At 46.6% G+C, this 13,891-nt stretch overlaps 1 protein-coding gene and 1 non-coding gene across 7 annotated transcripts in view; one reads left to right on the top strand and one right to left on the bottom strand.

The window, feature by feature from the left end:
* Nucleotides 1–12,042, bottom strand: part of SMARCC2 (SWI/SNF related BAF chromatin remodeling complex subunit C2) — an 87,783-nt gene extending 75,741 nt beyond the window's left edge. The window contains exons 1-4 of one of the 6 annotated variants that reach the window (XM_083169161.1): nucleotides 11,715–12,042; nucleotides 2,888–3,007; nucleotides 1,946–2,031; nucleotides 169–250 (exon numbers count right to left, since the gene is read on the bottom strand). In XM_083169161.1, the coding sequence (XP_083025287.1) occupies nucleotides 169–250; nucleotides 1,946–2,031; nucleotides 2,888–3,007; nucleotides 11,715–11,825 (399 nt within the window). In that variant the 5' untranslated portion in view covers nucleotides 11,826–12,042. The remainder of the gene's footprint in view (nucleotides 1–168; nucleotides 251–1,945; nucleotides 2,032–2,887; nucleotides 3,008–11,714) is intronic. The other 5 variants (XM_083169160.1, XM_083169159.1, XM_083169163.1 and 2 more) reach the window with 5 other exon arrangements.
* A 178-nt stretch (nucleotides 12,043–12,220) lies between these two features.
* Nucleotides 12,221–12,302, top strand: TRNAS-CGA (transfer RNA serine (anticodon CGA)). Its single transcript has one exon. It is a non-coding gene; the product is annotated as a tRNA-Ser (tRNA).
* The last annotated feature ends 1,589 nt before the right edge of the window (nucleotides 12,303–13,891 follow it).

Here is a 13,891-nt window from a genome sequence, read left to right as displayed (position 1 = left end):
AGGACAAACCTATCAGGGCAAGTTTGTCCTGCCCCAGAAAAACCCACCACTCAAGGGGTTAATCTTCAAAGCAAGAATAGCAAATGCTGGCTGCGGTCTCTCGTGTGAGACCTGGTTACAGGAAATGGCATTTTCACTGCTGTATTAGAAGACTTGGAAGATGATCACCTGCACAAGGGACTTTTCTATGTTCATGAACATTTCCACATTACGATCCATCCTTGATGGGTTCTGGAAATCAAACCTACGCCTACAGGGAATATTAAGATGAAATTAGAGAGATAAGAAAGTCACTGGTATAACTGCAGACACATTACAGAGCTCTGTGGAATTAGGACCATAGAGGTATGTAATGCCCGCAGTCATTCACAATGATACAAGACAGTATTACCGTGATTCTACAATACACAGCACTTGGAGAATTAAGCTTTTTAATTAAAAAAGGCTGGTCCAGGTCTCATCTCCTTAATACATTGCATTTTTTCTTTCTTTTTTTATCATTTATTTCTTTATTACATTTTCCAAATCTACAAATCCTTAAAAAGAGGAGAATGAGGAAAACATTCAATCAATAGGATGGGGGGTACATAATATAAAAGGGATGGGGATATTAGGGAGGGAAGGGGGTACATTACATGGGGGTACCTTATAAATGTTCAATACACATCCTTTAGTATTTAACATTAACTTTCCTTTTCTATATAACTATGGAGATTCTATTGTCCATATTCCACAGTTACATTGCGTACCTCCTATTACAGGCTATGTTCCCCTCTATTCAGACAGGTAACTCCGCTTCAATTTAATTAGATAGTTAAAGATCCACTCTGCTCTGGTTTTATATCTAGATTCCTCCCTAGCCTTCCGTAGCGTAATTACTCCATATCTTCCATTTTCTCAACAACGAATTTCCCTGAATTCATCTGGGGGCCGAGCTTTCAACTTTGTTGCTCCAACTCTATGGAACTTTCTTCCTCGCACAGTGCGAGAAGCCCCCACTGTAGAATCCTTTAAAAATAGACTAAAAACATACCTATTTACTGAAGCATTTTACTGATATCTACTGTTGAGCTTGTTGTGTATTTTGAGCTGTAAAGACAATGGTAAAGCACTTTGAGTCCTATTGGAAGAAAAGTGCTATATAAATATCATTATTTTTATTATTATTATTATTATTATTTTTATTATTATTATTATATAGGAGGTGTAATACCTAGTGTGGCCTCTGTCTCCATTCTATATGGAAACTGGACCTTAGAGATCACCTTCTGAATAGGGGGAAGAGTCACATTGCATTTGATCATTATACCTTATTAATAGAATGTAACTACAGTACATTTAATATTTAGTTCATACAAATGTATGTAATAATATGGATTATAATAAACCAGGAATTTCATGGCATTGACTGAGAGATGTTGGTATATTCACAAAGAAAAACTCACAATGCTCAGTTTCTTAAAAACAACACACATTGGGCCTGAATATACCTACTAGCAAAGCTGCAATTTTTGCAGATGGACAGAACCATGCTGCACTGCAGGTGGGGCAGATGTAACATGTGCAGCGATAAATAGATTTGGGTGAGTTATTTTGTTTCCGTGCAAGGTTGCTTTATTCTTACACTGCAATTTAGATTTCAGTTTGAACACTCCTCACCCAAATCTAATTCTCTCTGCACATGTTACATCTGCCCCACCTGCAGTGCAGCATGGTTCTGTCCATTTGCAAAAATTGCAGCCTTGCTATTGCATCTGTGTAACCTGCTTTAGGTAGCAAAAGGGCACACTCTTGTTACGCAGGCCAGCATTTATAATATTTACCTTTGTTATGAGGCGTCTCTTATCTATTTACTGATCTGCTATTTTTCTTTTAAAATGACATAGAAACATAGAGAACCGAGTTAGATATAACAACATAATTAAATAAAACGAAAGTCTCTCACCATCCCTGGTCACTCTTGAATTTATAAGCAGCAGCAAGTATATGGCACAGTGCTCCCCCAACCTTGAAATCGAGAAAGCATTTCATCTGCAAAGCAGAAGCAGAATAACACTGACAAAATGCTGGTTTCTAGTGTGATTTAATTTAAAATTCACATCTACAAACAACTTTTCATTGAAGGAGAAAAAGGTTCTCTCTTTTTTTGGGGGCACGCTTTGAGTGATAGGATTAGAATAGTTAAAATTAAATATTTATTTTGTCCATTTTAAAATGGGTGGTCAAAGGGTTAACAAACCTACAATAACCAGACTACTAATGTTCTCTGGTGTCTAAGAATATATATTAATTACAAATTCCTCAAACATAACCAGCATCCACCATGGGCTGAAAGGAAAAATCATGTGACAGGAAGTGATGTCACAATCAATTACCGTTATACACAGGTACAAATACCTGCCTGATCACACTTATCTGTACTCCTTGAAGAAGTCTGCAAGACGAAATGCGTTGGATAATCCCCTGCCTCCAGATAAACTAAGATAAGTTCCATTTTTTGAACTTTTATACTTCATCTATATTTCATCTACTAACATTTTATCCAGTAATATTTATGTTCCTTTGACAATACAATACTTTGGTTACACACACACCCAAAATATATATATATATATATATATATATATATACATACATACACACACACACACACACACAATATTTGGGAATATTTTACATTTAGGAGACCGTCTGTACATATCTTATAAGTGAGTTGGTCTTATTAGCTCCACACCTACTGTGCATAAAACCTTTAACCCACGCTGATAACTATGAGAATGTGACTATTTCAGTACAAGATGGTGTACTGTCTCACAGCTCATGGGTTTGATTCCCATCATGGCCCTATCTACGTGGAGTTTGTGTATTGAACAAAAGCTGTACTTACCGGCAATTTGGTGAGCGGCGCATTGCTGACATGTTTTCCAAAGACCTCTTCTTGGAACTGCAAGAGCTGAACCACCAGACTGGACAGGGACTTGTTTGTAGGAGGCTCGGCCTGAATGTACTATAACAAAACAACTAGGTTACTAGGGGGGTCTTAAATCTGTCAGGTTTCAGTGCAATTACCCTGTTCTGCTGATGCCTGGGTTAGAGGTTTAGCGAAATCAAACATGTAATAAATCCTTAATTAGCAGATTCTGGGGGGAAAAAATTACAGGGATCAGCAATGTATCATGTAGTATTAACCCAAAGGATGTCATTTGAGTACCGGATCAGAAGAGCAAATTTGGAAATAAGATGTATGGCCTGCATTAAATCTGGTTTTGAAATCTCAATCAATTAAATCCAAACAACATACTGGGTCAGATGTACTAAGCTTTGAAAAGTGATCAAATGGAGAGTGATAAACAACCAGCCAATCAGTTCCTAACTGTCATGTCAAAGGCTGAGTTTGAAAAGTGACAGGTAGGAGCTTATTGGTTGGTGGTTTATTACTCTCTATTTTATCACTTTTCAAGGCTTAGTACATATCACTAAATAAACTACAGTAACTAGCCTAAAGCCTCACACACTTGGTGTTTTTGCCCAGTATGTGTTCTGAGAGATGAAGTGAAAATTGCTGGTCTGGAAACTGCTCGGTGCATACACACTGAGCGATTTTCACTAATCCCAGCGAGTTGTGGGGGGTTGGGGGGAGAACAATAATGCAGGAATAGGCAACAGCGCTCACTGCTAGGCCATACACACTAGAAGATTTTGAGCTCAGAGTAGTTCAAAACGATAAAACTGAGCTACATTGAGCTCATAATCGACTTGTTTGTATGGGCCTTAAACTGGGTTGTGCTTTAACTGAGCCCATCGTGAAACAATATGGATTATTTGTAAATGAAAATGGCACAAGTTCCACTGGCATTAATCATTGTAAAAAATAAAACATTCAGTAATGGAGAGATGTAGGCACGGACACGAGTCCAGTGAGTTACCTTGTATTTTTAAAGTGACAAAATATGTTGAAGTGGGATAGGGGTAAGCCAGACAGCTCGAAAACTAACTAGCAATAAGCCTTACCCATTGAGACCAAACCGACCGCCAGTCTGCAGAAAGCCATCACTGGACAGTCTAAACTAAAGGTGCGTACACACTGGTTGATATACCGGCCGTTCAATTGAACGGTCAATATATGAATGCACCATCGGCCAGTGTGTACGAGTGATATATCTGTGAACAGAGCCATTCACAAATATCTTACAACAGCTGTGCAACACAGATCGATGCCCTATATATCTAAAGATATATCGGCGCATCGTGCTGTGTGTTTGGGCTATTCGCCAACTGCCCGTACAGCCATGGCGGGAGCCACCAGCGAACAACTACTCAGTGGGTGGGCGCATTTACACTTTGTATGTCAGTCCCAACGGAACGGGCAGCGAGTATGGAGAACACGCTGCCCAGTCCATCTGTAGATATATCTATTAGTGCAGTGGTTTTCAAACTGGGTGCCTCGGGACACTTGGGTTGGTGGACCAAGATCAATTCATATTATTTATAGTCAATGTACCAGACAAAACCAGTGCTAGTGGCTGCCAATCATAACATATGTGGAAAAACATTAGCAAATCCTGCCCCCACCGCATAATTGTGATATATAAACACAATGGACTTAATTTAATTTTTTTTTTTTTCCTGAATTTCTCGATAAGAAGCATTTGGCCTAGGGGTGCCTTGAAAATATTGTGATGCTCTAGGGCGCCGTGATTCAAAAAAGTTTGGGAACCACTGTATTAGTGTGTACCCAGCTTAAAGCAGAGTACACACCTACAGTTTTATCGGTCAAATCTATCTGCTGGGAAGAAAACTCTGGTAATGTATGGGACAATCATCCATTCTCTCCCAAACACTGGCAAGTGTACAAAAACAATTGTTCGGGTTAGTTTGTTAAATCAAATGGCTGAAACTAATTTGTCTGAATGACCATTGACTATTTTCCATTGGAGCAAATGATCGCTTCTTATACGCTCCCAAATATTACCAGATTTTTTCCCCTACCAGATAGATTGGACATATAAATCTTTAGGAGTATACCCAGATTAAAGCTCACAGGCATTATGAGAAGTATTATACTTGGCATATAATATATGGCATATAATATATTGAATATAAACCAGTTGTCTAATACCCCTTTTACACTAGCAAAAATAACCCGGGTATTTTGCTAGTGGAAATGCATCCAAAGCAGAGTGACCCAGGACTCCAACCCAGGTAGGGTTGGACCCAGGATGCTCCCGGTGTCCAGGGGCAGTGGAAAGTGGTATCCCTGGTCAATGCAACCCGGGTCCCATTCACTGCAATGTAGAAGCAGCTGCTTGGAGATGCTCTAATCTCCCAGCACCTCCTCGGCCCTGCCACCGAATGACATCACCCGCCTAGCTTTATGCCGGGTCGGGTGACAATAGGAAAGGGTCTGCAAGCCAGGTCACACGCAGGTACAAAATCCCAGGTGTGACCCGGCTTGTCTAATGGAAAAGGGGTATACATTTAATAATCCTTTAGTTTGACAGAAACTGCAGAATAAAGTCCATGTTTAACTAGCATGACTAAACCGTATTATAGTAATACTGTAGCCAGTAGAAGCCCTTGGAACAATCAGATTTACTATTGAAGAAAGTCGTGGATGTGTTTGCTGTGAGCAGCAGCGGGGAAGCTTTCAGTTGACTGACTCTACTTTAGGTCAAAGGTAATTGGGGTTTACAACTACAAAACCACGTGCTCCTGCCATACAACAGCCTGTAAACATTGCAATCCAAATTGATCCTTTTACCACTCCATGCTGTCTAGGTCATGTCCACTGTCTAATGTTATGCTGGTCTGCAGACATATCTCTTATCCAATGGTAATAGAGATGAACCCAAAGACAAAAAAATCTAGCTGTTACCAGTAGGTGCTTTCAGTAACTGAAAACAGACTGGTTATCATATGTATAATATGTAAAGCTGGGTGCACACCGAAAGATGTATCTTTCTGGTGGGAACAAGACTCTGGTAATGTATGGGAGCAAATTACAGTTTCTCCCAAATGCTGGAAACCAGACACTGGTCAGTCACTTTGGTTAAATCCGTTTGTTTTAACAAATTTGGGCAGTTGTTTTTGTCCATTTTCCGGTGTTTGGCAGCAAAAAGTTTAGTGTCATTTGCTCCAATACATTACCAGATTTTTGTTCACACCAGACATATAGGACAGATAAATCTGTAGGGGTGTACCCAGCTTATTTAACAGAGCAGGTATTATTGATATCCAGGCTTCAGCACAGATTGTTACTTAAAAAAAACTGAGGTATTAATTATTTCACCTGTGCTACAGCCTGGAGATCACTAAAGCAGAGTACACACCTAAAGAATTACCTGTCCAATATTTGGAAACTACTACCCCTTGCACACTGACAAATATTTCCCGGTTTATTGCATATGAACGTGCAACAACCCGAGAAATTGCTCAGTGTGAAAGGGTCCTGAAAGATTATCCTGGGTCCAGCGTTCCGGTAATTCAACCCGGGTCCCATTCACTGCACTGTAAAGGCGCCGTTGGGAGATGCTGTAATCTCCCAGCACCGCCCCTGTCTCCCGATGATGTGACCCGCCCGAATGTATGCCGGGTCGGGCGGCTAGCGTGAAAGCGCTTGCAAGCCGGGTCCAAAATCCCAGGAGCGACCCGGCTTGCTAGTGTGAAAGGAGTATTATGAGAGAAAACGACAATCAACCATTATTTCACTCCCAAGTGCTGGAAATAGACAAAAACGATTCTTTGGATAAATCTAATAAATCAAATGGAATTAACTAATATGTCTGAATGACCATTGGTTGTTTTCCAGTGCTTGGGAGCAAATGTTTGATTCTCACACGCTCCCATACATTACCAGATTTTTGTTCTCACCAGATAGATTAGGTGTATATCCAGCTTTAAGGCTAAAACACATGGGGCGACTTCAGCCCCGTGCTCAGCGATGTAGTTTAGCACAGATCACTGATACGCATACCATGCACCAGCAATCTGCATAGCAGATCGCTTAGAAAGAGGGCTAAAATCGCCCCGTGTGTATGCCCCCTAATTTAAGTAGGTGCTGATTATAATGCATGGCACAGAAATCTCAGTCCTTAAGGCAAATTAAGCCCATTTAGGCACCTGGTGAAAACATCCTACTGTTCAGATTCACACAACACGCAATAGGCATGGGGTTTGTCAGAGTGGGACCAGTGACTGTGATGACAATTTCCCCCTGGCAGGACGTTAGGGAGGCTTTGCATCCAGTACCTGACAGGACAATGGAGCTATTAACGGGGCAGATGTATTAAGCCAGAGGAAGAGATCAAGTGGAAGGAGAAAATGCACCAGCCAATCAACTCCCAACTGTCATATTTCAAGCACAGCTGATTGGCTGATGCTTTATCTCTTCCCCAGGCTTAATACATCAGCCCCAATGATAGAAGCTGGCAGGATGAAGGCATATAGGATTTAGTACTGTGACAGTGAAAGCATGGTGTTCATCTTAGAACTATTGCTGTGACAGTATGCGTTCATTAGGTCGACATGCATCAATGTCGACAAGGTCATTAGGTCGACATGAGCTAGATCGATATGGGGTTTTACACTTTTAGCTGACAGGCAGTATTTCATACCCTACCATCCACTAGGGTGTGGTGGGAGAATAAAAAGTACTGGTGTTAAGTTTCACGGCGGCAGGTCGCGGGAACACTATGCGGAGTCTGACAGGGACACTGACTACGCTGCCCGCGGGAACACTATGCGGAGTCTGACAGGGACAATGACTACGCTGCCCGCGGGAACACTACGCTGATTCTGACAGGACGCTACGCTGACTACGTAACTGCCGCCGTGAAACTACACAAGTGTGTAGTTTCACGGCTAGCTTAAGCTACGTTGTGCAGCTATGTCCCCAGCAAGCTTAGAGAGCGCCTCTCACACAGCACCGTAACCGCCAGATCCCCTGCGCTGGCGGATGCCGGCGGAGAGGCGCTCCATCTGTCTGAGGCGCACAAGCGTCTCAGTAATTCTTGCGGGCAGGGTACGGCAACCCTGCCCATGTCAGCTTCAGGGAGACTGGGTTAAAAGGTCGCATTTGCCAGTGCTCCATGTTACATACTGGCAAATGCCTCCTTTTCAAATCCCCACTATCCACGCCAGCCCGAAGAGTGTCGAGCCCCGCGAGGGCACACGGATTACTTCACATTTATTCCGCGTCCGCTCGCCACGCTTCGGGCTCGGTGGCACTCCACACTTTATAAAATCAACTCCACGCCAACGTGGACAGTGGAGGTATGAACAGGTCGGAAGGACGTGTAACGCGTCCGCTCGCCAGGCTTCGGGATGGGTGGATAGTGGGGATGTTTCAGGAACACATTCACACCTGTCGTGTCAGGCAGGTTCCCACACAATGTAATAAGCGCTGACTGACTACGGTAACTATGTAAGCTCCGGCTGGCCGCGAACGGGCAGGAACACGACACTAATACTAACAGGGACACCTGACTGACTATGCGAACTACATGAGCTCCAACTAGCCGTAAACACTACGCTGATACTGACAGGGACGCTGACTACACTGGCTCGGGAACACTACACTGATTCTGACAGGGACGCTGACTACACTGGCACGGGAACACTACACTGATACTGACAGGGACGCTGACTACACTGGCACGGGAACACTACACTGATTCTGACAGGGACGCTGACTACACTGGCACGGGAACACTACACTGATACTGACAGGGACGCTGACTACACTGGCACGGGAACACTACACTGATTCTGACAGGGACGCTGACTACACTGGCACGGGAACACTACACTGATACTGACAGGGACGCTGACTACACTGGCACGGGAACACTACACTGATTCTGACAGGGACGCTGACTACACTGGCACGGGAACACTACACTGATACTGACAGGGACGCTGACTACACTGGCACGGGAACACTACACTGATTCTGACAGGGACACTACGCTAACTACGTGATTGCCGCCATGAAACTACACAAGTACTGAATAAAAAAATTGCCGAGCGCAGGGCGAGTGCAGTGCGTTTTTTTAGTGTCCATGGCGGGATTAAAAAACGTGAAAAACCCCATGCCAACCTTTTGAATGTTGACCTAATGACCCTGTCAACCTAATGCATGTTGACCTTTTTCTTGTCTTAACTAGTAACCCATACCCGTATGATGGGATTAGCACTATGACTGTGTACACATGGAGGGATGAGGATGACAGCATGGGGCACAGTGATGGGATTAGTACTATGACCGCATACATATGGGGCGGGTCAGGATGACAGCATGGGGCACAGGGATGGAATTAATGCTGTGATAGTGTAAACATGATGGGGTCTGGGTGACTGCACAGGGCAGCGATGGGATTAGTGTGACAGCATGAGGCACACTGATGGGATTAGTACTATGACAGTGACACAAGGGGGTCAGGATGACAGCATGGGGCACAGGGATGGGATTAATGCTGTGATAGTGTAAACATGGTGGGGTCTGGGTGACTGCACAGGGCAGCGATGGGATTAGTGTGACAGCATGAGGCACACTGATGGGATTAGTACTATGACAGTGACACAAGGGGGTCAGGATGACAGCATGGGGCACAGGGATGGAATTAATGCTGTGATAGTGTAAACATGATGGGGTCTGGGTGACTGCACAGGGCAGCGATGGGATTAGTGTGACAGCATGAGGCACACTGATGGGATTAGTACTATGACAGTGACACAAGGGGGTCAGGATGACAGCATGGGGCACAGGGATGGGATTAATGCTGTGATAGTGTAAACATGGTGGGGTCTGGGAGACAGCACAGAGCAGTGATGGCAGGGGTGGCCAACCGGTCAGAGGTAAAGAGCCGAAAAATATCAGTAGTCAAGCTAAAGAGCCGACATCATGCGCGCGCCAAAAATTTTTTGACCCCTTTGGTGGGTGTGATACAAATATGCCTCCAATAGTGCAGTGCTATATATACATATGCCCCCAATAGTGCCAGGTATGCACCACACAGTGCCGGGTATGCCCCCAGAGTGCCAAAAAGCTGGTATGCCCCCACAGTGCCACAAACTGCTATGCCCCCACAGTGCCACAAACTGCTATGCCCCCACAGTGCAAATTTCCCAGCAGCAGCACTCACCGTTGTTGCTGCTGCTGCCAGGCGGGGAGAGGACAGTCTGGTGTCCCCCTGCAGTCCTCCTGTCATGTCACCGATGGGAGGAGAGCACAGCACACTGCGCGTCTCCTTCCCCCTCACTTCCCTGTGACTGGGCCGCCCACCAATCAAAGCTCGCTGGCCGGCTCCTGATTGGCTGCTGGCCCACGAGCTCCGATTGGCGGATAGCCCAGTTACAAGGATGCAGAGTAAGGGGTAGGAGAGATGCGCGATGCATGCTCTCCTCCCCTCAGAAGGAGAAGGGATTCAGGGAACCGGCAGCAGGGGGGACTGGGACAGACGGTGGGCAGCAGTGGGAGCAGGAGCCACACTTTACAAGGGGGAGAGCCGCATGAGGCTCAAGAGCCACAGGTTGGCCACCACTGAGTGATGGTATTAGTGCTGTGACAGCATGGGGCATAGTGATGAGATCAGCGTAGTGACAGTGTACACATACAAGTGTATTCAACGCCAGCAGCAAGGGGGGTTTGTATGGCGAGGACGACACTGCTCGCCATTAGAGCATTGAATACACCCCATAGAGTGTAATGATATCCAAGCTTTAGCACAAATAACTGAGGTACTCATTACTAATGCTCTGACAGTGTACACATGGTGGGGTCATGATGACAGCATGGCGCAGTGATGGGACCAGTGCTGTGACAGTGTACACATGAAGAGATCAGTGCTCTGACATTATACACGTGGTTAGATCAAGGTAGGCAACAGTGTACAAATGGTGGGATCAGGGTGACAGCATGAGGCACAGTGATGGGAACAGTGTACAAATGGTGGGATCAGGGTGACAGCATGAGGCACAGTGATGGGAACAGTGTACAAATGGTGGGATCAGGGTGACAGCATGAGGCACAGTGATGGGAACAGTGTACAAATGGTGGGATCAGGGTGACAGCATGAGGCACAGTGATGGGAACAGTGCTGTAACAGTGTACACATGGTGAGATTAGGGTGACAGCATGAGGCACAGTGATATGACCAGTGCGCACATGGCAGGGTCATGGTGACAGCATGAGGCACATCGATGGGAGCAGTGCTGTGATGGTGTACATATGGTGGGATCAGGGTGACAGTGTACACATGACAGGGTCAGGATGACAGCAAGAGGCTGTGACACATGAGACCTCTGAATGGGATTATCTGGCCACATTCCTCAGCACTCACTGCAGCTGCCCTGATTTGTGCTCAGTATTTGGGGCCACTATGACAGCCAAGGAGTATGCTGCTTGTCAGTCAGAGGGGTGAGAAGGGCCCATGGGCCCCTCTGGGATTAAAGTATGCCGCTGTTCCCCGACATCTGGATGCCTGTAGGCCGAACACAGCCCCATCGCTGCCCAGGCCCGGCCAGCAGATTCAGCCCGCCGCATAGGGGGGCGCTCCATGTGCACACTGCCGGGGACATAGCCCGGGCTCCTACGCTTGTACCCGGTGCCGTGTCTCCCCCACCCCCTGGACGGGCCCGGCTCTTTGTTCTCGGGGAACAGACTGGCGGAATACACCTCCGTTCTCTTCGTGACACTAGGCCTCTCCTTCCGATACCTTCTTGTAGTTTTTCCCCAGCCATAGCCGCACGTTGTCGAACTGAGAAATGGTGTCAGAAGACTCGTAATATTTCACGTTCGGACCACCGTCCTTCTTCCGCACCGCCATCTTCTGCCGCCAGCCTACCGCCCGGCACTACTTCCAGCAGCAGCAACAAGGCGACATCTAGCGGCCGTGCAGCAGACTGCAGTCTGCGGGATCATACAGACAGGGCGCCACCTACTGACCGTGCGTGCAAGTGAAGCAGAGGGCTTTGCCGGCGACGACCTGATGCTGGAAAATGTCGTTTACAGGCAGCCGCCTCACAGGAGAGGAGCATGGATGGAAACAAGGGGAACATACACACAGTCCCAGTATGCCGCGCGTAGTATCTCTGCTGGCAGCTTGTGCGATGCTGACGTTGCTGTGCAGCACCGAGCACCGGAGGCTGTACCAATGAGCTGAGGCCGAGCAGGAGGCGGCTCCAGCTGTATCAGGGTGCAGCGGCCGGCGGTTTGCTGACAGTCACGGTGGCCGAGTGGTTAAGGCGTTGGACTCGAAATCCAATGGGGTTTCCCCGCACAGGTTCGAATCCTGTTCGTGACGAGTGATCTGTTTTGCCTGACTGTGACATTTTAATTTTTAGCTGCTTAATTACATATTTATGACAGTAAAGTGAAATAGAGTGAATTAAGCCCGTCATCATTGCCCGATATCAGGGCGTCTGAGTGGGTATCTGCGAGCTCACGTTTTAGTAGATTAAATGGATTATGGATCCTATCATTTGGTTGGAACAAAATTAATGAAGACCAAAGATTTTCTCAACATCTGTCCTATAGGTTATGAGACCGCAAATGAACGTGCATTGCACATAAAGGAGCATCAATGATGGGTGGTGGTTACAAATCATCATAGCTGTAGGGGGCATCCAATTACCCCAGATAAAACGTCAGTTTTACCGCTATTTTTGCTGATGTTTTTTTATCGAGCTATCCAATTTCAGCATCTGATGAAAGACACATTTTCTCATATTGGGCGAGATTCACTAAACTAAAAATGGGCTTCCCTTCGCATGCGCCCTGCGTGCGCCCCGCCGATCCGCACCGCACCCCCCTCACCTGTGTCCGGGCAACCTCCTGCTGTGCTGCCCGGACCAGTGACCTCCTCCTGCCTGCACCGCTTCCGAGTGCAGGGAGGAGGAGGAAACGGAGCCTTACAGCCAGGTAAGGGTGCAGGGAGGGAGGGGCGAACCCGCTGCACATCGCTGAGGGAGGGGCGAACCCGCTGCACATCGCCGGCGATCGCCTTTGAGTTAATAATCGCATATGTGATTATTAACAATGCGAATGCCGGCGGGGGTTATTAGAGAATCAGTGGCGTAACAATAGCACCGCAGCCCCCGCGGTCGCGGGGAGGCGCAGTGTAAGTGCGGGCGCCGGGTGGCTGCGGTGCTATTGTAAAGCCTGCCTGGCCTGCTCCCCCGCCTCCCCCATATGCACCGCAGCTTTACCTGTCAGCGCTGCGGTTGTCCCGGCTCCCGTCCTGGCTTCATTTTGAGCCTATGGAGACGGACCATTATAAAATGTCCGCCCCCATATAGCGACAGTTCTCTGAAACTGTCTGCTGTATGGGGGCAGACATTTTGTGATGGTCTGTTCTTCATATCAGAATGAAGCCAGGACGGGAGCCGGGACCACCGCAGCGCTGACAGGCATCCCAGCTCCCACCCGCACCGATGACAGCCCGGCTCCCACCCGCTGCCCGCATCGCTGACAGCCGGACTCCTATGTATGTAAGTATGGCTGGTGGGCGGGCGGCCGGGGGGGGGGGGGGGCGCAAAGAAACTTTTGGCGGGGGGGCTCAAGATTTGAAGTTACGCCACTGTAGAGAATCCCGCCCATAACACCCAGGGTCAGTAAAATGTGCGTTTTCACCTTCTGCAGCCTCTTTTTTTCACTCAAAATAAGGCTATATTCAGGGATTTTGCCCCACAGCTGAAATAAAGGGGGTAATTCAGACCTGATTGCATAGCTGCAAATTCACATGTTGGCCATTTATTGATAAACTGCATGCGCACAGCCTGTTGCGATAAAAGTCTTCGGTATTTGTTTCCTAGCACGGTGCCCATCGCATACCGTATTTAGTGGTGTGCGATGTGTGCAATGCGATATTTCCGTTAAATTAACAGGAGTGCT

The sequence above is a fragment of the Crinia signifera genome, chromosome 2 (genome assembly GCF_055691185.1).
Source record: "Crinia signifera chromosome 2, ASM5569118v1, whole genome shotgun sequence".
NCBI lineage: Eukaryota > Metazoa > Chordata > Amphibia > Anura > Myobatrachidae > Crinia > Crinia signifera.
The sequence above is the reverse complement of the archived record's forward strand: the minus strand, read 5'-3'. Positions and strand labels throughout refer to the sequence as shown.